This window comes from Nyctereutes procyonoides, unplaced genomic scaffold (assembly GCF_905146905.1).
Source record: "Nyctereutes procyonoides isolate TBG_1078 unplaced genomic scaffold, NYPRO_anot_genome, whole genome shotgun sequence".
Lineage (NCBI taxonomy): Eukaryota > Metazoa > Chordata > Mammalia > Carnivora > Canidae > Nyctereutes > Nyctereutes procyonoides.
The window spans coordinates 27,727,483-27,750,074 of NW_026575047.1; the positions used below are offsets into that span (position 1 = coordinate 27,727,483).

Below are 22,592 nucleotides of genomic sequence, written 5' to 3' on the forward strand. Positions count from 1 at the left end.
AGTTTAAATAAAGACAAGCCTTTTGGAGCACTTGGGTGGCTCAGTCTGTTAGTGACTCTGGATTGCAGCTCAGGTCTTGATCTCAGATTTGTGAGTTTCAGCCCTGTGCTGGGCTCCACCCTGGCCATCTACCCAAGAGCTCCCCCTTTTCCAGGATATCATGCACCACCCCTACCTCCTACCCTGGGGGGCCCCAAAGCTGTGGAGAGTTTAAAATGTCCCAATAAAGAATTGAGGCCAGCTGCCAGGCCTCCCTTGGTTTGATCTTTTGGGTGTGTACCTCTCACTCTGCGGAGGGTGGGAAGCAGAAACTAAGGTGGCCTGCGGCACGGGGACGTGGCTCTAACACAAGGGTGGGGGCTCTCTGGGGTCTCCTCAATCCCAGCAAGGGTGGCTGCCCTTTCCTGGGGACCTGCAGGTGTGGTACTCCCACTGCTCCTCCAGGAAGGTCATGGGGCCCATGGGGCTGCTGGGGCTGCAGTGGGAACCTTCATTGCTGCAACCCCACCACTGCCATGCCTCCTGCAGGAGTGCTTCTGGGGGAGGAGTGTCTCCCTGGAGGGCCCACGATCTGTCTCCAGTCTCTCTTCGCAGTGCTCCAGCCGCACAAGTGATTCTATCCTCCTTGTGCACAAGATGCTGTCTTCCCCTGTTGTGTAGCCTGGCTTTGCTGAGTGCCCAGGTCTCCTGGATGGGTCCCTCTGAACCAGGTTCAGTCTCTGCTGGACAGAACTGGCTGACTTCCACGCTCCTGCCCCAGAAGGAAGCACCCCGGTCAATGCGAGCAGTGATTTTTCTTGGAAACAACCACGTCTCATCTCCCACAAGGAAGGCATATTCATCTGCTGAGTGTCTTGGACTCTGAGCCCTGAGAAACAAAAGCCTTGGCATTATTGAGGTTTTTACTCAGGAACCTCTGACTCCTGTCTGAGCCGGGTTTATACTGGGAGTCTCATCAGCTGACAATAGGCTCCTGGACTGTCTTATATGATTGGCACTGGTCCTGGTGGGATTGTTCTCTGCTGTCATTCTTCATTCGGCTTCAAGGGCAAGGGCTTTGATGTCAGCAAACTGGGTTTGATTGTCATTTCCACAGCTGCTGAGCAGTCTTAGGGGCTTGCCTAAGTCTCTGGACCACAGACTCCTCAGTCATGAAGGAGGAGGATCATAAGACTGTCTTCTTTGCTGGGAGGGTCAAGACAGGGCAAGGCAAGTACTCAGCCTTCTCACCGGCTTGAGTAGGCCATCAACAAAAGTGGGTTTTATCTTCTGCACCCTTGATTGAACAAAGTCCATGCCACCTGGAGAGGCCCATAGGAGGGTACGAGGCCCTGACACTCCCTGCCCTGCCAGCCCTGTGTGCGCGTGGACAGCCTCGCGATCCAACTGGCAGGCCCCAGCGCCGCAGGAAGGCTGCAGATGGAGCAGAGCGGCATCGTGGTTCCCAGGGGGGTCTGAAGGCACACTGCCTGGGTTTGAATCCCCCTTCTGCCCCTTACCTAAGTGCTCCTTTGCACTTGCTGCTTTTCTGGTTAGTACTGTGCTAACTACTGTAGGTTAGCACCTACAGTACTTTAGTAGAGCCCAGATGTGGTAAGAAGCACCCAGAAACACAAACTAGTACTACCCGTCGTGGCCCCTTGAGGCTGCGCTGAACATCTCACGAGACAGCAGCATGTGGGCTCTCGGGGAGTTGTAAATGGCTATTTAAAATTAAAAGCTTGTCATTTGATCAAAACAACAGAGATGGAAAATGACCTCCTCCAGGATGGAACCCAGGGCTTGGGAGGCTGCCTTTGCGAGTCTAGACAGAGTTTGTGAGTGCCTGGAGAGACGATTCTAACTCCCAGTTGGGATCCTATTTCCACACTGAGATACAGCCTCAGCTTTTCAAATCGGGTCAACGGCTTGCTAGGGGGGATGATCTTGGTGCCTAATTAAATAGTTGGAAGTAAAAGGACTTTTGCAAAGTGGAGGGGAGACTACATCACTATCAGGTCATCTATGTTAAAGTGACAGCTAATTAATGCCATTTTAATTAGGACATGACAGCAATTTAATTTGCAGTGACAGTAGGGTGCTCTCCTCAGGGTGTGGTGGGACACACCCAAAGCTGTGGGTCAGAGACCTGCGTTTGGGTGCCTCTCATCTCCATCGCCAGCTACGTGTGTCACCCAGAGCACGTCACCCAGTCTTTCCAGGGCTTGTTTTCCTTCACTGAAAGAGGAGTATTCTTAAACCTACTTCAACCATTAAACCCGGTAATTGATGAGAACACAGTCTGGAAAGTATTAGGTCTAATCACATAGTGATCATTTCGCCCAGCTACCCAGGCTCTGGGAGCTCAGCTTTACCAGAGAGGGGAGATTTTTGTCTGTGTTCCTTAACCCTTTCCTGACCACCATTTTCCAACAAGGACTCAAAATAGCACATAGAAACACAGAGAGTACAGCATCATTCCAATAAATGCCCCAGCGAGCTTCAGGAGGCTGTTTCATACAGGCAACGCAATGCAATGACAGTAATTTTGGGAGGCCTCTTCTTCCCACTTGATATGTTGAATGAATGAATGAATGAGCAAATGGAAGATAATGAGTTGAGATTAGCTTCAGGAAGATTCCTTTGCAGACCACTGCAGTAAAGTGAGAATCACAATAAAGCACGTCAAATTATTATTTTTTGGTTCCCAAAGCATATAAAAGTTATATTTACACCATGCTGTGGTCTATTAAGTTTGCAATTGCATTATGTCTAAAAAATTTGTATACCTTGGGATCCCTGGGTGGCTCAGTGGCTTAGCGCCTGCCTTTGGCCTGGGGCTGATCCTGGAGTCATGGGATCGAGTCCCACATCGGGCTCCTGCATGGAGCCTGCTTCTCCCTCTGCCTCTCTCCCTTTGTGTCTCTCATGAATAAATAAATAAAATCTTTAAAAAAAATTGTATACCTTAATTAAAAAATATTTTATTGCTAAAAAGTGCTATCATCTGAGCTTTTCAGTAAGTCATAATCACATCACCATAACAAATATAATAAATAATAATGAAAACATTTGAAATATTGTAAGGATTACCAAAATGTGACACACAGACAAAGCGAGCAGATGCTGTTAGAAGATGGTGCTGAGAGGATTGCTCGAGGCAGGGTTGCCACACACTTTCAATTTAAAAAAAAAAAAAAAAAGTACCACAGTATCTGCGAAGCCCAGTAAAGCAAAGTGCAATAAGGTAAGGTATGTCTGTTCCAATTTTTGCAGGTTTGCAGGTCTGTGATAACTGATTGGATAATCCCTGCCATACACGCGTTAGCCAGTCACAAAGACATCATGGAAATGGGATCCCTTCTGTCCACCATCATCGGCTGTCGCCTTTATGACAAAGAAGCTGACATTCCAATTGACAGGAGCCAGGACTTTCACTGAAATAAGCGTCAGGATGTGGCGTGATCAAAGACCTGGTGAGACACGACTCCAACAGAATGGAGAAGAATCTCTGGTAAAGACGAAGACGCTTTATTTCTGAACACAAAGAAAACCGAGCAGAGCCCTGTTTGTGCGAGGCAATTCTGCATCCAGTCTAGCTAGACAGCGTGGGATCATTTCATACCCAATTGCTGTGTCATCGCCTGTTGGGGCGACAGTGGTGGAGGGCAGTGCTGAGTGCAGTGTCCCAAAGGCTGGTCCACTTCATCAGAGGCTCCGTGCACCACGGTTCAAGACGCTGGGGGCCCATCGCAGATGACTCCTGCTCTGCATGACACAGTTGTCCAAAGCCATTTAGGAAACATCCAGATGATGAGTTTAAAGAGAACCTCGAGGGAGCACTTAATGGCTATATACATGAAAAGACATTAGGAAAATGTAGTCCATGTGAGAAAAAGTTTCCAAGTGCACCTGGGGAGTAGCCCTGAGTGGGGTCAGCCTGTTGTTGAAGAAGTGAATCCTGGGAAAAAAGGCTGCTAGGCACCTGAGCACCCCAGCCCAGGGATAACCTCCTCTGTTAAGGCCTGAATGTGTCCCCCACAAATTCAGATGTTAAAATCCTACCCCCACCCAAGTTGGGGCCTTTGGGAGGTAATTAGGTTATGAAGGTGGAGCCCTCATGAATGGGAATAGTGCCTGGATTAGTGCCTAGATTCAATGTTCTCCAGAAAGAGAGCCAATAGGAGATACATAGTTACCCACAAGAGGAGATCTACTAGGGGATTTGGCCCACACGGTAATGGAGAGCCGGAAGCCCCACAGTCTGGTCTGCAAGCTGGAGCACCAGGAGAGCTGAGCGTGTAATGCTGCCTGAGTCTGTGGCCGGAAGATGGAGGAGCTTGCTGGTTTTAAGTCCTGGGGATGAAGACCCAAGAACCAAGAGTTCCAGGCTTGACGTGTAAGAGAACACAGACATCAAAACTTCTGGACAGAGAGAAGTCATGCTTCCTTCACTTTTTGTTCCATGTGGGTTCTGCTTGGACTAGGTGATGCCCTTCCACCCGTCTGCTCAGCCCACCGAATCAAACACTGTCTTCCAGGAACACTCACAGATAAATCCAGAAATAATGCTTTCCCAGCTACCTGAGTCCCTGAGCCCAGTCAAGTGGCCATGAGAAATGAACCGTCACAGTTCCCTCATCAGCAGAGGCAGCAGAGAGCTTGCTCTCTCTCTCTCTGCTCTCCACCAGGCCAGGAGACCGGAAGCGGCCGTGTGAAAGCCAGGAAGGGGGTGCTCAGCACATACCAGATGTGCCAACCTTCCAGCCTCCCGCACTCCACGCGGTGCTATGCTTGTTACAGCAGCCCACAGGAAGACAGTAAGGTGCTCCCTGAAGAGGCTCTCCTGGAGCCTGGCAGCCAAGGTCCTCCTTGGCAGGAGGGTTCAACCAGCTTTCCCAGCCAACTTCCTTCCACACATCCCGGAGCCCAGCTGACGTGATGCCCGGCTCACACTCACTTGTCCTGCCCCTGACTTCACTCACCACCGGGGCTCTCTCAGTCTGCACCTGCCTACACCAGGCCCACCCTTTAAGGTCTGAAGGTGACTCTTACGTGTCTGCCTGTTGTCTACCTCCCTTGTATTCTCTGCTAATGAACCGCTAACTTTGGGGCCAGTATGTTCAGCCAGCCGATGATGCTGGGTCTAAGCCACTATTTTTCAAACTATGGGACACAATCCATCACAAGATTATGGAAACAATTTAGTATGGTATGATCAGCATTTAAAAAATATAAACAGAAAATATTTGCAAAAATCAGAGTAAAGGTAGGCACTGTTTGGTAACAGTTTACTTTTTCAGACATATATGTGTGTGTCCATTGGAGTTTGATGTAAAATATACTTCCTATTATGAGTCTCTATCCAAAATGTTGAAAAACACTGGTCTAGGGCAATCAGGAAGCTCCCAGGTCCCCATCCTCCTTCCCTACTTCCAGCTAACACTGAAAAAGAAAAATTAAAGATACGAGTATGCATGCCACTAAAATGAAAAATATCTAATAAATATATAGAAACATTTAATCACAGGCTTAAAAGTAGGTATCCTTTTTAAAACACTTGTAAAGTTGGCAAGGATTAGGAGAGTCATCGAGCCCAGGGCTGGTGAGACCATTCATATACTATGTGCCCCTGGAAGGTAATTTTGTGATAACACATCAGAAGTGATTTGGAGCCTTTGCCCAAGTAGTTCCAGTTCTAGGAATTTATCCTGAGGAAATAATCAGACAAATGTGCAACAAAAAGGAATTGGTTAAAGAAATTATGATATGGCCATATATGGAATTCTATGCAGTCATTCTAAATTATTTTAAATTGTTGCATGGAAGCACTCCCACCAGATGTAAAGGAAATGAAGCAAGCTACAAATCAGCATGTAAAGTGTACCTGAAATATATTTACGTGTGGAATCCTATATCTGTGTGCATCTTTGCAGAAACAGTTTGAAAGAACGTGCACCAAGTTAAATGGTAACATTATAGGTATTCCTCTCTTCTTCTTCTTAATAATAGCCTTCTGACATTCCAATAGTGAATGTATATTACTTGAGGATTAAAACTAATAAAAAGCTTTTTAAAATGAGTGCTATTTGCCATTGCTGGAGCCAGGAAGGAGATGCTCTCCTCACTCCTTAGCAGGGGCCCGTAGTGCTGGGCACATTAGGACCATGTGGTTCACAAGTTCATGCCTGGTGCGTGGTGGGTGGTGGGGGGATGGGGGAGCAAAGGGGAAGGGGGTCTTCCTCAGTGGTCCAGGCACTGCATCCAAGTGCCTGGAAAATCAGGGCTCTGATTTCCTGGTTGACACGTGGATATCTCAATCGCTGTTGCATCCACCTTGCAGAGGTGAATGAGAAGCTAAGGAGGGAAAACTTGAAAAGTACCAGCCATCCCATAAATCCACATTGTTATGTTTCATCATGATTCATCAGTAGGGAGAAACAAGGGATTTTCTTTCTTTCTTTCTTTCTTTCTTTCTTTCTTTCTTTCTTTCTTTCTTCTTTCTTTTTCTTTCTTTCTTTCTTCTTTCTTTTTTCCTTCTCTTTTAAATTTATTTGAAAGGGGAAGAAAGAGCATGAGGTGGGGTTGGGGTGGGCAGAGGGAGATGGAGAAGCAGACTTCCCACCAAGCAGGGAGTCCCCAGTGGGGCTTGATCCGGGGACCCTGAGATAATGACCTGAGCCAAAATCAAGTCAGGTGCTTAACCAACTGAGCCGCCCAGGCCTTATTTTTTAAGACAAGTTTCAGGTTCACATCAAAATTGTGTGGGAAGTACAGAGTTCCTATATATCCCCTGGCATCTTTTTAAAAAGACTGGATTAGGAACTATAGAATGTATACGCTCCTGAAGGGAGAATCACCTGCAATTATTATTTTTAACAAGCATGTTCTCATTTTGTTTTAGGTATGTCTGCATAAGAATGTAAACGCTGGGAAATTGCTATAATATCAAGATTAACCAGATAAAATGAAATACAGAAAAAGTATGCTACATATCTTGTAGGACTTGATTTATTTTTTTTAAGCCTTTATTTATTTGACAGAGAGAGAGAGCAAGAGAGCACAAGCAGAGGGCAGGGCAGAAGCAGGCTCCCCACGGAGCAGGGAGGCCGACACAGGGCTTGATCCCAGGACCTTGAGATCATGACCTGAGCTGAAGGCAGACACTTAACCTCCTGAGCCACCCAGGCGCCCGAGAAGAGGTGGTTTTCAATAAGCAGAACCGGAACAATCCATTCATAATTGAACCTCTAAAATAGCGCTCAGCAACGCCAGTCTAGGGAGGATTAGAATCATTCAGGAGTCTGGAAAACGTGAACCAGAGGAGGTCAGAAGGAATCGAAGAGTGGTCATGCATACTTTTGTTAGAGAACTGCTCGACGTAAGAGGCAGATCTCGTGTGTTGGGCAAAGCTGTGGCGCAGGGCTGCGCCGGGGTCCGAGCTCCGCGGATTGGGGAAGGGCCAAGGTTTCTGCCGTCGCGGGGATGCGGCTTTGCACCTCGGCTCTGCTCCTCTCTAGCCGGGCGACTGGAGGAGAGCGCGCCCTACCTCTGGCTTCCACATCTGTAAAATGGGGACTCTGCAGGGCCATAGTGCAGAGTAAAGGGGGTATGAACTAAAAGGGCCTCATATGACGGTTTGTCGTGGATCCAGTCTAGGAAGTACTGCTTTCTTTCTTTCTTTTTTTTTTTTTTAAGATTTTATTTATTTATTCATGGGGGGGGGCAGAGACACAGGCAGAGGAAGAAGCGGGCCCCATGCAGGGAGCCCGACGCGGGACTCGATCTCGGAACCCCAGGATCACGCCCTTGGACCAGAGGCGGGCGCTAAACCGCTGAGCCCCCCCAGGCGTCCCGTAGGTACTGCTTTTTAAGTCACTACTATTGCTATCATAGTTATTTCCTGTCCCAGCTAGACGACGACATCTCAGGGGTGCAGGAGAAAGCAGCTTGGCCCTGGGGGACAGGCCGGGTGCCCTGTGAGACCCCTTCCAGGCAGAGACGCCCCGGCCTGGCCGTGGGCCGCCTCTGCACACGCGGTGTTTGAGGGCCGCAGGAACAGTGGCCACGTCCACTATACTCACAAGGGGAAGTCATGGTCCTTCCTGCTGTTTCCATGCAAGGTGGACGGGATCTGCAGCCGCCCGGCTTTACTGCACCTGCCAGCGGCTTCGCGGCTTCTCCCGCCCCAGGGCCAAGGCCGGAGAGCTGAGCCCCGCCGCCCAGCTGGGGGCTGTGCCCCCCTCCACCCCGGCCACCCCGGCCACCCCGGCCACCCCGGCCATCCCGCTCCCGCTCCGGGGCGGCCTCTGCGCGGCCGGGGCGCTGTCCAGCCTGCCGGGGCGTCGTTGCCGCGGGGCGGCGGCCGAAGGCCTGCATCGGCCAGCGGGCGGCAGGAGCAGCTGCGCGGACGGTCGGAGGCATGGAGTCCAGGCTGAGTCCTCGGTGCCGCGTCTGTCCCTCCAGGGAGGCTCCGAGGTTCCCGCAGACGCGCCGCCGCTTCGCCCCCCGCAGGTGAAGGCCGCCAGGTGCCCGGGCGGCGGCTGTGGCCCTGCCCGGCGCGAGCCAGGCCTGCCCGAGCCCGCGTGCTCCGGCCGAACAGCGCCCTCGCCGGGCTCCCCGTTCCCCCTCCACAGTCAGGCAGAGAGCGACAGCCGCACCCCTCCCCCGGCCCTTGGGCCCGCGACAGCGCAATCGCTGCCGCCGGGCCTGGACGGCCCGGGCCCACCCCCACCCCCACCCCCACCCCCACCCCCACCCCGTGACGTCCGGCTCTGCCTGACCCCCTGCAGCTGGAAGGGCGCCGCCTGCGCGCTCTCGTGCCCGCAGCTTTGAACCGCTGCTCTCTGCCTGCCTGCGTGAGGCTCCCTCTGCCTCAGGCCGCCTCCCTCGCCGACTTTCTGGCGCGGACCAGCCAATTTCAGGACAGCATCCTGCCCGTTCGTTCGTTTCTCATCACCTCGTTTTCTCTAGAGAATCCATTACCTTCTGCAAATACTCCGCTGTTCTCCTGTTTATTATCTGCTTTCCCCACAGGGATATTGGAACATAAGCTTCCAAAGAGAAGGGCCCTGCTTGCCCTGTCTGCTATGTCCGCAGCCCCTAGAGGAGTAGGGGCGCTCCCCGGAGCCAATCTGCCCCAGAAAGTCTGGAGCTCCGTTGCACCACGTAGTGGACTGTGCGTCTTTTCTTCCTCAGCTTTGGTGATTAAAGTGCTGGAGTCTCATGTGATATCTTGACCCTGTGCTTTATGATGTCTGCACGACTCATCTGGAAGATTCTAGTGCCACGGGATGGGGGCAGAACCTTGAGGGTGTAATAGGCAGAAGAATGCCAAGTGAGGTTTGAGCAAGATCTAGAAGCCCCTGCGTCTAATCCCACTCTCTTATCTGGCTGCCTGGCCTTAAGCAAGTGACATCAGTAAAATATAGATTTTAAATAAACTGTAGGTATATATGCTAAAGACCAAAATTCTGTTTTAATCTCTCCAATCTTTACCTTGGGAAATGCAGATGGTGGTGTTTGGGGTTCCATAATTCTGAGATCTAGATCTTAGAGAGTGATGGCTCTAGGCCTGGGTTCTCAAACTTAAGGAGCTTGTGAATCACCAGGAGAGCTGTAAAAACAGATTGTTGGGCTGCAGCGTTTCTGTTCAGCAGGTCTGGGTGAGGGCAACATAATCTGCATTTCTAACATGTCCCCAGGTGATGGGATGCTGCTGGTGGGGAAGCACACTTCGAGGACCACTAATCTTGGCTGTGAGGCCTCGGGCAATGAGGGTCAACAACTTAGATTTGCACAGTGCTATACCATTTACAGTTCCAGGTCAGATGCACTTTTTTGGGAGGGGGAGGGGTGGAGGGAGACAGAGAGAATCTTAAACAGGCTCCATGCCCAGCGCAGAGCCCGACATGGGGCTCAATCTCAAAACCCTGAGATCATGACCTGAGCCAAAATCAAGAGTCGGACGTTTAACCGACTGAGCAACCCAAGAACCCTGTCAGATGCACTCTTATTCCTCCCAACAACCCTGAGAAATGAGTATTATCAAGCCTGATCTACAGATTAGCAGCTTTGCAGTGTCACAGAGCAAGTCCCCATCTCCAGGCCCACACAGCCAGCTAGCCCTCCCGGAACTTCTCAAAGGGGTAAACGTCTTAGACACCCAACATCTGAAAAGTCACCATGCCCTACATCTGGGAAGTCCCATTCCTCTGGTGGGAATGGCCATGGTCTTGGGTCTCCTGGTCTCTTTCTCTCAAGAGCAGCACAGAGCACGGGCTTCTGAGTTACAGAAGAGATTTAGCTTTCTGCTCTGATATGTGCTGACAAGTTACCTAACACTTGATAGTTTACAAGTAGCCTTTTTTTTTTTCCCCATTTATCCTCTCATTTGATAGTTCCGATGATCCAATTTAAGATTCCATGTAAGCTCCCTCCATTGCCTGTAGGATCGAGTCCAAGATTCTTGTTAAGGCATTCAAAGCTCTCCAGATCCAGCTCCTGTCTCCTCCACCCTCCCCCTGGAGTGAAGCTCTTCCTTCTGGTATTCTCAGCATGATGGTTGGCACTCGGCAGGCATTCAGACACGTGAGGTCACGTGAGGTCACATGGTCTTTCTTCCTCTGTGTCTGGCCCGCCCTTCCTTTCCTTCTTATCCATTTAATTCCTACTCTTTTCCAGGCAGTCCAAGTGCACTTTTCCCAAAATGGCCCCCATGTTTATTCATCCAGTAAGCATATATTGGCCACCTGCATGTGCCAGGAACTGTACCAGATAGATGCTGGGACCCCATCTGCGCCAGATGTTGTGCTGCAACCGGTACCGTTTATGGCAGCACATAGCTCACAGGACTGTAACTGCCAAGCCAGTTCAACCAACAGTCTGCCCACTAGGCCTTAGATAAGCTCTGTGAGCAAAGCAGGGCTTATTCACTTCAGTGCTTTCCATAGGGACTGCATAATTAATATTTGCTCAATCAAGCCCTACAAGGGGTGCCTGGGTGGCCCAGTCTGTTAAGGGTCAGCTCAGATCATGATCTCAAGGTCCTGGGATTGAGCCCCATGTTGGGCTCCCTGCTTCGTGGGGAGCCCACTTCTTCCTCTCCCTCTGCCTCTCTTGTGCCCACTTGCTTGTCAAATAAAATCTTAAAAAAAATCAAGCCCTGCAAGATATGTTATGCATTTTTTAAAATTTCACTTTATCTGGTTAGCCTGATATTATAGCAATTTCCCAGTGTTTACATTCTTATGCAGACTTACCTAAAATGAAATGAGAATATGCTTATTAAAAATAATTGCAGGTGATTTACCCTTCAGGAGCATATATATTCTGTAATTTCCGATCCAATCTTTTATAAAAGGTGCCTCTACCTGTACCCCAAGACCCCCTCCCTGCACCGCCCTTAACTTCCTCACCTGCCAAAAAGAAAGTTGAAAGCAAAATATGTTTTGAGGATACTTAGCTTTTTCATTAACTATCAAACAACTTCCAATTCAGCTCTACTACACCATGCCAAAGTGTGCCTTTTACTAAATTGCCAATATGTGTTATCTTTTCTTATTGAAATTTAGAACAAGCAAGAGCTATTGAACATGAGCTGTTCCGTTAGCCAACTTTTCAGATCATTGAAACTCTCTTAGAATGCCAATTTCCTTAACAACTTCCTCCTCATTGTAGACATGTCTCAATCAGATTAAACATGACCTAAACCATCCTACATGTCTCAGGCACTCACCAATGCCACATATCATACTGAACACTAACACGGGGATATTTTGAGCAATCACTTGCTCAGAATCATTTGCCTCAATCTGGCCCCAGATGACTATATTTTTGCTGCTCTTTTGATGTATTAACTTCTTTGCTTCCACTTCTCTGTGCTCTTTGATTATACCCATGATCCACTCTTTCTGCACACAATTTCCTGAGCGATAAGGGGAAAGGAGCATCTGGTCAGCAGAGAACACCAACAAACATGACTTTGCCATTTATAAGCAAATTTAAGGTTCAGTTCAAGATGGCCAAGGGTGCTGGGCATCTGACCTCCAAATGAGTGGGACATAATCATCTTTATCTTTTCCTTACGAAGAGTACATATGAGAATGGAGTGTTTTCACGAGTATGTTTTAGAGGTCAAACACCTCATTTATCTAAAGATCTCTAAGTAGACCCTTCCAGATTTCTTAGTGTATCAATTTGGGCTGTAATATAGACCCTCTAGATTTAGTAGCTTTGATAGAAAGGTGTTTATTCCTCTCTCATGTATAGTCTAAGCTGAGTGTCCCTCATCGATAGGCGACTCTGCTCCAGAGAGGCATTCAAGGACCCAGGATCCGCACCCCTGTGGCTCTGCCATCCTGTGGGCACAGCATTTACCTGCATGGTTGGGGCAAAGTCACACCTTCTTTGGGTTCCAGTTGGTGGGGAAGGGAAGAGAGGGTGGAAGGGGATCCATAATGGCATATATCCTTCTGACTTCCATCCCTTGGTAGAAATGTCACTAGCCCAGAAGGAAGAGCAAGGACTCAGAGATGTAGTTCTGAACTGCCAAGGCAGCTTATGTGATTGGCTGCAACTCTGTGTACAGAACAGAACAGAGTTTGGTGGACAACTGGCACTCTGTAGTGTAAAAAAAAAAAAAAAAATCCTATTTCTATTTTATTTAAAAAAAATTTTTTTTTAATTTATGATAGTCACACACACACAGAGAGAGGGAGGCAGAGACACAGGCAGAGAGAGAAGCAGGCTCCATGCACCGGGAGCCTGATGTGGGATTCGATCCCGGGTCTCCAGGATCGTGCCCTGGGCCAAAGGCAGGTGCTAAACTGCTGCACCACCCAGGGGTCCCCCTATTTCTATTTTATAGAAGTACTGTGAAACTGCTACATAATTCTTTTATTTTACAAAAATACAACAGGAAGGGACGCCTGGGTGGCTCAGCGGTTGAGCGTCTGCCTTCAGCTCAGGGCCCGATCTTGGGGTCCTGGGATCGAGTCCCACACTGGGCTCCCCGCATGGAGCCTGCTTCTCCCTCTGTGTCTCTGCCTCTCTGTGTGTCTCTCATGAATAAATACATAAAATCTTAAAAAAAAAAACAGGAAAAAAGTAAGATTTCTATAAAATGTTAAAGAGCCATTATTTCAGACCAGGTTTTATGGTCATTAGGCAATGTGTCTTGAGGGGATGTTATTTCACTGACTTGCTTACTATTGGTCTTTCCAGAAGGGCTGGAGCTTGGTTCATTGCTGATTCCGACATCTAGAAAAGCCCCAGACACATAAAGTGATTCATAAATCCCTGTTGGAGGAATAGATATAAATCTGAAACATATCAAAATGTAGTGATTTTAAATTATTTTGTGAATTTATACCCTCCTCTGCTAGTTATCAGGAGTGGCAGAAATGTTTTGGGGATCTAACTACAACACGTTTCTTCCATGTATACATATAATGAATGTACAGTCTGAATGCTGGCCAAGGTACAGAAGTACAAAGTACAAAGAAAATTTGGATAAACTCCTGAATGACCCTTGGGGTTTATACTGTTTAAATGATAAAGCAAATTAGAGTCTGACCTAAGTTGTGCCTTAATTTTAAAAAGCAAAGTACTGTCTTGAACTTGACTCTCAGATGTGAAAAACACACTGTGTGACATTCAAAACACCTGTACATCCATTGGCTGATAGATATGAAATGGTCTATGATCAAGTACTAGCCTTTTCCGCCCCAGGACAAAAATCCAACATTTTGCTACCATTAAGACTAAGAGAAGAAGTCATATTAAACAGTCTTGTCACCTGTAAATTACAAGTAAAATTCTTATTACAGAGTGGGTATTTACTCCAGCAAATATAACAGTAAACATTATTAAAATAAATTCAGTGACCTTTTTAAAAAAGATTACAAAATTGAATTTATTGAGTTTCACACAAGATGCACTTATAAAATTAGTACTGAATGCCATTTTAACAGAAGAAATGAACATCATTCCAAACTCCCAATAGGTTCTGCAAAGGAAATGAAATCTTCTGAAAATGACAGCACAATAACAACAGGATAATTCAAGCTGAATTGAAAGATAAACCCAAATCATATTCTTGCTCTGATCAGGGCTACGTTTGGCAAAGATTTCCCCAAACTAGTCCATTCACGTGGATTCCGTTCCTTTTGGTGGCGAAGAGATGGATAGAAGAATAATTCTATGATGGGGCTTCATTGAAACATACACAAAACACAAATCTTTTCATTTTTAACTTAAAATACTTCCTGGTTTCACAAAAGCATTTAGGTAAGATTTCCTTTTACCCTAAGTGAACATTATCTTCAGATTTCTTTAGTTAGTGCAAAACGTTAAGATTTACTTCTGTATTTCTATGGAGGCCAAAGAAACCAAAACATTAAAGCGTGCTTTGTATTTCACCCAGGAAAGAGATGAAGCCCCTAAAATTTACCTTTTGCATTTAATATACCCAAAGTATCAGCACAAGAGCCGAACTTCAACATGGAAACATCAAAGGAAATGACGGTTAACAGTAACATCTGCACATTTTGAAATGAGACACTGTAAAATTTTTATAAAAGTGCAGAAAGGTTTCTCAAGATAAAACTGTGGTGGGAAATGACTTGTCCTATGATGCAGGCCACAAACTAGTAATTAAGCAGAACAAATCTCAAAACCCAAAAGCACCTTTTCGTTCCTGTTCCCAGCGTCCATACACACATCTCCACACATACACCCCAGAGACACGGCCGCCTGCCCCCAGCTTGGGAACACCCCTGGATGCTCCTGTCAGCAGGGCTCACGCCTTTTGCAAGCCCAAGCAAGACGCTGCCCAAATCGTTCAGAATATTTAAAGCTGTCACTTTAAAAACTCTGTTAAAGTTGACACCTTTGGATTTTGTACACCAACAAATTCTTCAGCCCCTTCAACACATCCTTTGAACTGCAACAATTTATGAAGCAATTAGTTTTAAAGCGAAACCCGTTAACTATACATTAAAAGTTAACACTGCTCTTTTTCAGTATAAAAGTGCCTTTTGTAAGGGTATTTCTATTTTATCCGTTGCAATTGAACAATACACAGCTCACATTTTGCTTTAAAGAGTAAACTGAAAAATTATGAAACATTTTCTCCGTGATGCATAACCACCTTCATTAAATGAATATTTTTTAAATAAACAAACCAGCTTAGGGTTTTTTTTCCCTATAAAATGCTACTATTCATCATGAATTATTTTAGGTAGCCTTTTATTCTGATTAATTCAGACACATCTTCAAGGATTATTCTGGTGGTAAGAACATTTATCTTGACTTAAGTTTAATTACCATTTTTCTTTTTAATGCTTTGGCAGATGAAGTACAGTTTGAAAACTGTGGAAACAGTATGGGACTGGAAAGGTAATGTGGTAAAAGCTTCACAGTTTTCCAGGTACATCCTTGTACTGAGAGGCCTCGATGTTCCGGAAGCGCAGACGGACGAGCAGGGTGGTGCTGACGCTGCATCGCGGGCCTGGAAGTGACTGCTCCCGGCCACGCACGAGGGGCTCCTCCTGCCCGGCAGGTCCCCAGAGTCCAGGCTGGAGGCTGCTGAGGTTCTGTGACCCAACCTGCAGCCAGACCCCATCACTGGAAGAAAGATACTAAGATTCGCTTTCCATTAATAATTTAAGTTTTTAAATAAATATTTAAGTGCCATTTTCTGCACCTCCTGCCCGGGACCCGGCATCTTGGGCACGGGAGGCATGGAGTTCAGTCGATTCGGTTTCCACAGATTGTGAACCTGTCCACCTCTAACAAATCTTTCTTTGAGGATCTGTGCTTTAATTCAGAGCTCTCCTGCGTTATGTCCTTCTCATCGCCATCTGGAGTCGTCAGAAACTGGTCAGAACTGCTCGCCACAAGGAACGGTACGACGCTTTCCTTGGGATGAACGGGCTGGCTGGTAACTGAAGCAGACAGGTTTTCTTCTGTGGAAAAGCAGATCCAGCTAATCAGAAAAGGATTTCCCCCCGACTTATGATAAGTTTACCAAAAGAGTGGGATGGAAAAAAGTGTCCATCATCCATCCTTTTAAGTAAAGCAAGTGACAACCAAAAAAGCACATGGCATATAAGTGGCCATGGTTTATGATGAAACTCAGTGGCTATGCCATTTGTTTGTTCAATTAAAATTTCATAGAAGGGCTGTTATGTGAACTGTGTCACACGGATAACACTACTAACTGATTTTGGAAAGATCAGGACTCCCATTTAACAAACTCCCTCCTACATGGCCAAGTCCAAACATGCCTGTGGCTTGAAAAATTAGCCTTGGCTCCTATACTCTGGACGGCAGGGACAAGCAGACTGTAGGGCATCCGACCTCTTCTGTGTAGTTGCCTGAGCAAGACTTAGCCTTTCACCTCTGGGAAGTCCAAAACAGAGGCAAAAACCAACCAACCAACAAAACCTGAATGTTTACCTTGGGTGCCCGGAATCCTGGAACCTGATCTGCGGGACAGCTGGGTTGGGGCCTGAACCGCACATTCTTCATCAGGGTAAAAATGACATCACGCCAAGTGCACATACTTAAAATGAATCATCTGATGGGTGCTGACACACGTACACATCTGCAGAAACCACCCCCTCGAGTGACAATGAACGCGGAGTCTCTTTTCTTGCGCCCTCACCCCACTGCTGTCCTTTGCTTCTTCTAGAACATAACCAACACAATGCTGTTCTGAGAGCCGGCTCTTCTTTTCATCCTTGAATTGAACCTGAGCCACCTGACTTACAAAACCTTCCTGATGGTGTCTGGTCTGTGGTCTCCTACCCTCTAGAACACCCTACACAGATACTCACTCGCCCAAAATGTATTTAGTATGTGGCTCTGGATCCAACGGCCCTGAATGAGACATGCACTTAAAGCTTTATCTCCCTGGCCCCTCGTCAGACTGAAGGCTCCCCGACACCATGACAAACACGTACTCACATGTTAAAGTGTCCAAGGGGCCTAGCTAGACAGAACACATGTGGACCACTATCCATCACCCAGTTGAAACGAAGGCAACCCCATATTACTAAGAGTATTTACATGTTCTTTGTTATGAAAAAAACTATTTTCAAGTGGTCATACAAGACTTTTTACTCTTGGCTCTCTAGGAAGCACGCATGAGCGTGGCCCTCCCTTCAGTCTGGACTTGGCCCCTTCCCACAGCAAAAGTCACATCCAGAATACTGAGCTGCTACGCCCCTGGCTGCTTTTCAGGCCTCCAGATTCAGCTCATGCTGGTCCGTTCCTGAAGTGTCCTCTCCCCCATCTTCACCGGGACCCACTTCTTCTGTTCTTTAAGATTCAGTTCAGACATCACCACCTCCAGGAAGGGGCTCTCTCCTGTCCTCTCCAAGCCTGTCTACAACTCACTCTCCTGTCTGGATTATCCACTTTTGCTGTCTCCTCCGTCAGTCTGTGAGGCCCTGCAAGCACAATTTATTTACCTTTGTATCTCTAGCATCAAGTGTATCACCTGGCACACAGCAGCTCCACATATTTAAAATAAACCATTTAAATGAAAAGTCACGTGAACAGATAATCATGACAATAGGGAACTGCCATCTACTGACAAAAATTACATCAGTGTCCCACTTCTTCTTCCAAATCTTCCAGGCCAGCAGCTCTGGAATCATCCTTCACTTCTTGGTCTCACACTGTAAAACCTCATCAGCACACCCTGTGCTCTTCCAGGTCTCTCCGGAATCTGGCCAGCTCTCCTATTCACAGCACTAAGCCCTGCTCTGAGCCAGGCAGCCTCCCCGCTGGCCCTTGTGCCTCTGCGCTCATTCCTCTTGAGTCCCCTTTCCACAAAGCTGGAGAATGATCCTTTTAAAATGTCAGCTGGGTCATGTCTCTGCTCCAAACCCTGAAACAGACCCCTCCCACACAGTGAAAGATAGTTCTCATGACAGGCAGCAGGGTGGCCTCTGATTCCTTCTCCAGTCCCTCTCCCATGGCACCTCTGCAGTCCCTCGACACACCCAGCAGATTCCTCCCTCGGCCTTTGCATGTGCTGCTGGTGCTCCTCCTGGGAAGGTGCTGTCCCCTTGGCTGGGGGAGCTCCCAACTCCCAGTCACGCTCCCCTTTCCAGATCCATCCGGCCTTAGTCTTCTCTACAGTATGACTGCCCCCTCACTTTCTCCACCCACCCTCCAAGTCAGAATCAGCCTTTCTTCCCTGTTGCTATACTCCTGGGTCTGTCATGTAATAGGTGTTCAACAATCATCTCCTGGACAATGAATAAATGTAAAAGCTCAGAGCACCACGTTATGTGTCTCTGCAAGGAGATCTAAAATATAAATGCTAAAGACAACTCAGCAAAGTGAAACCAAATCTTGAAAGCATTGCTAAACATCCCCCAGTGATTTTTTTTTATTAGGTAGAATTTAGACCATTAACTCTTTGTTAAATGATTCACACAAGTGATGGGAGGAACCAAACATACCTTGAGAGGGTTTACATTTGTTCTGTGATTTATTAGGTGGTTTGCCTGGTGCACTGGCTGGAGGCGGATTAAATAGCTTCTCTTCCATCTTGGCCTCCTTCACATACTGGCATGATTTTCCCAACAGCACGATGCTATTAAGTACTTTCAGGGATATCAACCTACAAGCAGAAACAACCATGGTTGGGATTCATCTCCATCAATGCAAACGCTGTCTCCCCCACTTCTTATAAGAGGGCCTGGGGCCAGGGGAGGCACATGGCCCGGGAGCTGGAGGCCCCCGTTTTCTGGAATGGGCAAGTGTCCCGTGAGGCTTCTTTACCACAAGGGAAAACGCTTGATCGATTCATTAGTTCTCATGACGAGAAGAAATTGTACCACTTAGAAATTTTACCTGGTACTAAATCATTATTCTTTCACCGCAAAACAAATATCTTTAGTAAATGTAGGTGAACAAGACAGAACTTATAATTCCATCCTCCAGCACTGCTCACTGTGACATGTGGTATACAATGTTTTGGTTGTTTTTGTGATGACTTTATACCGACTTTCCCACTGCCGGAAACGGGGTCTATTTTACAAAGCAGTAGGGGCTGGAGTTTGGGGCCAGGACAGATTCTAGGCACCAAGTGTCTGGGTTCAAATCCTGACTCATCTCTTCGAACCTGTGTGGACCTGAGTGCACTTCTTAACCAGTAATCCAGAGATGACTCCAGTTGGTGCTCAGAACAGTTCTTGGCACACAGAGATGTCAACCAATTTTGCTATTAAATGCTATTGTTGTTTTACATAACTACGTATTATTATGAATATTTTCCTTACCAGTTAATGTTCCTCAAGGACATTGTTATAACAAAGGCCCCCAAAGGCCTTAATTTCTGGATATTTGGGTTATTTCTAATATTTTGTTTCTATTTAAAAGTTTCTAATTCAGAAAACTTAGGCTAAATCTGTATTTCCTTAAGATAAATGCCTAGATAGCTATAGTTCCAGAAGTAGAATTTGTGGGAACCAAAATGTATATATTTTAAGGTATTTGATACAAATATGGCAAAAAAATCCTGAAAAAATACTCTCTTCATGTTAGTATCTTCTCACAAAGGGAGGTCTTACAGGACAAAGCAGCAAGGACCTCACTGGCAGTGTTACAGTGAGTGCAGAGGCAGCTGCTGTCTTTATGGCTGAGATGAGATCTTGGCAATTACAGGAATCTGTGAGTCAGTGGGGGCGAGTCTGAGGAGGGGGTCAGGAAGAGGTCAAGCAAACAGGTTTCCTTCACTGTCCCCAGTTAAGAATGCAAACATCCAGGGAGGACCTCACCTGGATAACGGCCCAAGGGTTTTCACGTGCAACCTCCTCCCCCAATTTACCCTCAGACCCAACTCTGCTTGCAACTCCTTACTCATACTTTGCCTTGCTTCCCCAACCTTGCACTGGGGACGGCTAATGGGATTTCAAATTTACTAAACCCTGAACTCGATTCCAACACAGCCTTGCAAAACAGAAAATTACACAAAATCACACCCGTGTGTGTTTCTTACAGACTCCTCCATCAAAATATGGCGATGCCACTACCCTAACTGCTTGGGCCCCAAACTCTGCAATCACACACTTGATTCCTCTGGTTCCCTTACACCTCACATCCAATCATTCACTGGCAAGTCCTGTCTGGCTCCCCTTTCAAAATATATACCAGATGACAAATTGTTAGCACTCCACTGCTACCACTTGAGTGGTGGCCATGGGCCTCTTTCCCAGGGAGGCCCATAGTCGCTTCCTGACTTGGCCCAAGGTCTGCTTCTCCTCCTTCTACACTCCAGCCTATCCTCCACACAGCCGCCAGAGTGGTCCTGGCCAAGAGCCAGCTGGATCTCGGCCTTTTCGGCTTGGAAGCCTCCAGGGTTCCTCCTCCCCTCAGCTGGAACCTGAGCCCTTCCCAGGGTTGCAGGGTCCTCTTTGTGACGCTCTGTCTGGACTGCTGGACTCCAGCCTCCCAGGCTCCCCACTGTTGCTCCTGTCAGGCCTGTCCTGTGTTGCCTCTACTGCGCGTGCCATCCCTCCCAGGCATCTGCGTGGCTCTCTCCCTCACTCCATCTGGTCTTCACCAAACACCAGCTCACCAGAGAGGCTCAGAGGCAGGCCCCTCTGTTGTTTGCCATCTCCTTCTACTACTCTATTTTTCTTCCTGAAGCTTACTGCCAACTGTCACTTATGGATATTTGCTTTTCTGGCTGTTGCCTCTATTTCCACTAGACTTGCAGGGCCACAAAGGCAGGGCCCCTGGTCCTGTACCCACGGGTGCTCACTGAGGAGGGCTGAACACATGAGGCGGGCGGAGGCTGCCGGCCACAGTAGGTCTGCAGGGAAAGAGGCCCAACTGGGCCATGGGGAAAAAGCCCAGCACCAGGTACCAAGAGGCCCAACTGAGTTCTGACCTATCTGCACTTGAATGAGAGTCCTGGGCTGGGTGGGGTGAGAGAATAGAGACAGCTTCACTGACCAGGTGGTTTGGGTAAGATTCTCAAGAAGGGGACAGCTTGGGTACTACCCTGATATGAGGCTCAGAGAGAGAAATTAGTCGAGTGGAAAGGTCAGTGAGCAACTGTGCCTCTGTGGGCTACAGGGGGACCAGTGATGAGGTGTCGGGGTGGGGAGGCACGAATTTTCAGTCATTTAGATTAAAGCACGTCCACTGTGGTGAATTACACACACAACTATAACTAAACAAAGGTTTTTCTAAGTTGCATATACATGCTTCACTTCCTAGTTTAAGTAAAAACACACACACACAAGAATACTTTGTTAAACAAAGATGGAAGCGATTACAGAAACAGCCCTTGATGAACCAAGAATGTGGGAGCACTGTGTGAGCATCTGTACCACAGAAGGAGGGTCTTAGGTTTTTAAGGTCAAAAACCAAGGTCAGTCTATGGTTCCTTGGGCTTTAGAATCTGTGAGTCAGTCCCCACAATATGAAGAAGGGGCAGGCTCTAGGAGAAATCAAGTTCTGGGCCCTCTGCCTCAACACAATTTCCTACGGGCCCAAACCAGAGCCACCAATTAAGGTACTGATGACATGGTTTGGGACACTGCGGGGACAGAGGCCTGATGGCTACGGGGGACAGCCTAACTCCTAGAACCTGAGCAAAACTTTGGTGGGGAGAGCCCCATGGATCAACTCAGTTAAAGATGTTTTTAAACCCAGAAAAATGTCTGATTGTAATGGCAGATTTTACTGTGAAAGAAAAAGGAAAGCAACTGAAGCAGCAAGAGCTTTAACTGATTCTACTAAAGATTAAAATCGGGGATCCCTGGGTGGCACAGCGGTTTGGTGCCTGCCTTTGGCCCGGGGCCCGATCCTGGAGACCCGGGATCGGGTCCCACGTCAGGCTCCTGGTGCATGGAGCCTGCTTCTCCCTCTGCCTGTGTCTCTGCCTCTCTCTCTCTCTCTCTCTCTGTGTGACTATCATAAATAAATAAAAATTAAAAAAAAATTAAAAAAAAAAGATTAAAATTAACCCTAAGGTGCCATTTACACTGGTACCAAATAGCAGCATACTTCATGGAGTCTCACCAAGTCGCAAATCCACCTGGAGGTACGTGCTGTGAGGGGAGCCCTGGGACAGTAAGAAGGGGTGCAGGCTGACTTGGATGCTACTAGCTTCCATGACATCTTGCATATATGCTTTATGGTATAACCAAAAATATATTCAGGAACTGTTAATCTTACCCAAAATAGAAGAGTACGACACAGGCATAAGACAGAATTCCTTGCACTTTGATTGAGCTTGTTACGACTCTGATGAGCTAGCCAGAAACAAACAAAAACAACAAAAACACACAACCACAGAGTTATTAGTTAATATTTAAATAAAAACTTCTCCATGCTGATTTCAACACTCTGGGCACACTCCTGTGGGCTTTGTCTAAATCCAAGTAGTTCTAGATTTGTCAATTCATATGAGAATATTTGGCTGCACGTGAAAACCTCTGTGGTGGATGTGGATCTGTGTAGGCAAATCTAGGATGCCTCTGGCTAATGCCCTGTTCAGCTGTCACTGACACTGAGGTCAGGCACTCTATCTGGGTTCGTGAATGACATGTGTAGTTGTACCTCACAGAGAGTCAAGTCAG

The 22,592-nt window shown here is 47.2% G+C and overlaps 1 protein-coding gene across 4 annotated transcripts in view; it reads right to left on the reverse strand.

Annotated features, from left to right (window-relative positions):
* Positions 1-13,873: 13,873 nt before the first annotated feature.
* The window catches only part of TAPT1 (transmembrane anterior posterior transformation 1), a 65,436-nt gene continuing 56,717 nt past the window's right edge, over positions 13,874-22,592 (reverse strand). For all 4 annotated transcript variants that reach the window (XM_055326488.1, XM_055326489.1, XM_055326491.1 and 1 more), the window contains 3 exons: positions 22,189-22,265; positions 18,459-18,619; positions 13,874-15,947 (listed from right to left, as the gene is read on the reverse strand). In XM_055326488.1, coding sequence (XP_055182463.1) covers positions 15,730-15,947; positions 18,459-18,619; positions 22,189-22,265 — 456 coding nt within the window. In that variant the 3' untranslated portion in view covers positions 13,874-15,729. The remainder of the gene's footprint in view (positions 15,948-18,458; positions 18,620-22,188; positions 22,266-22,592) is intronic.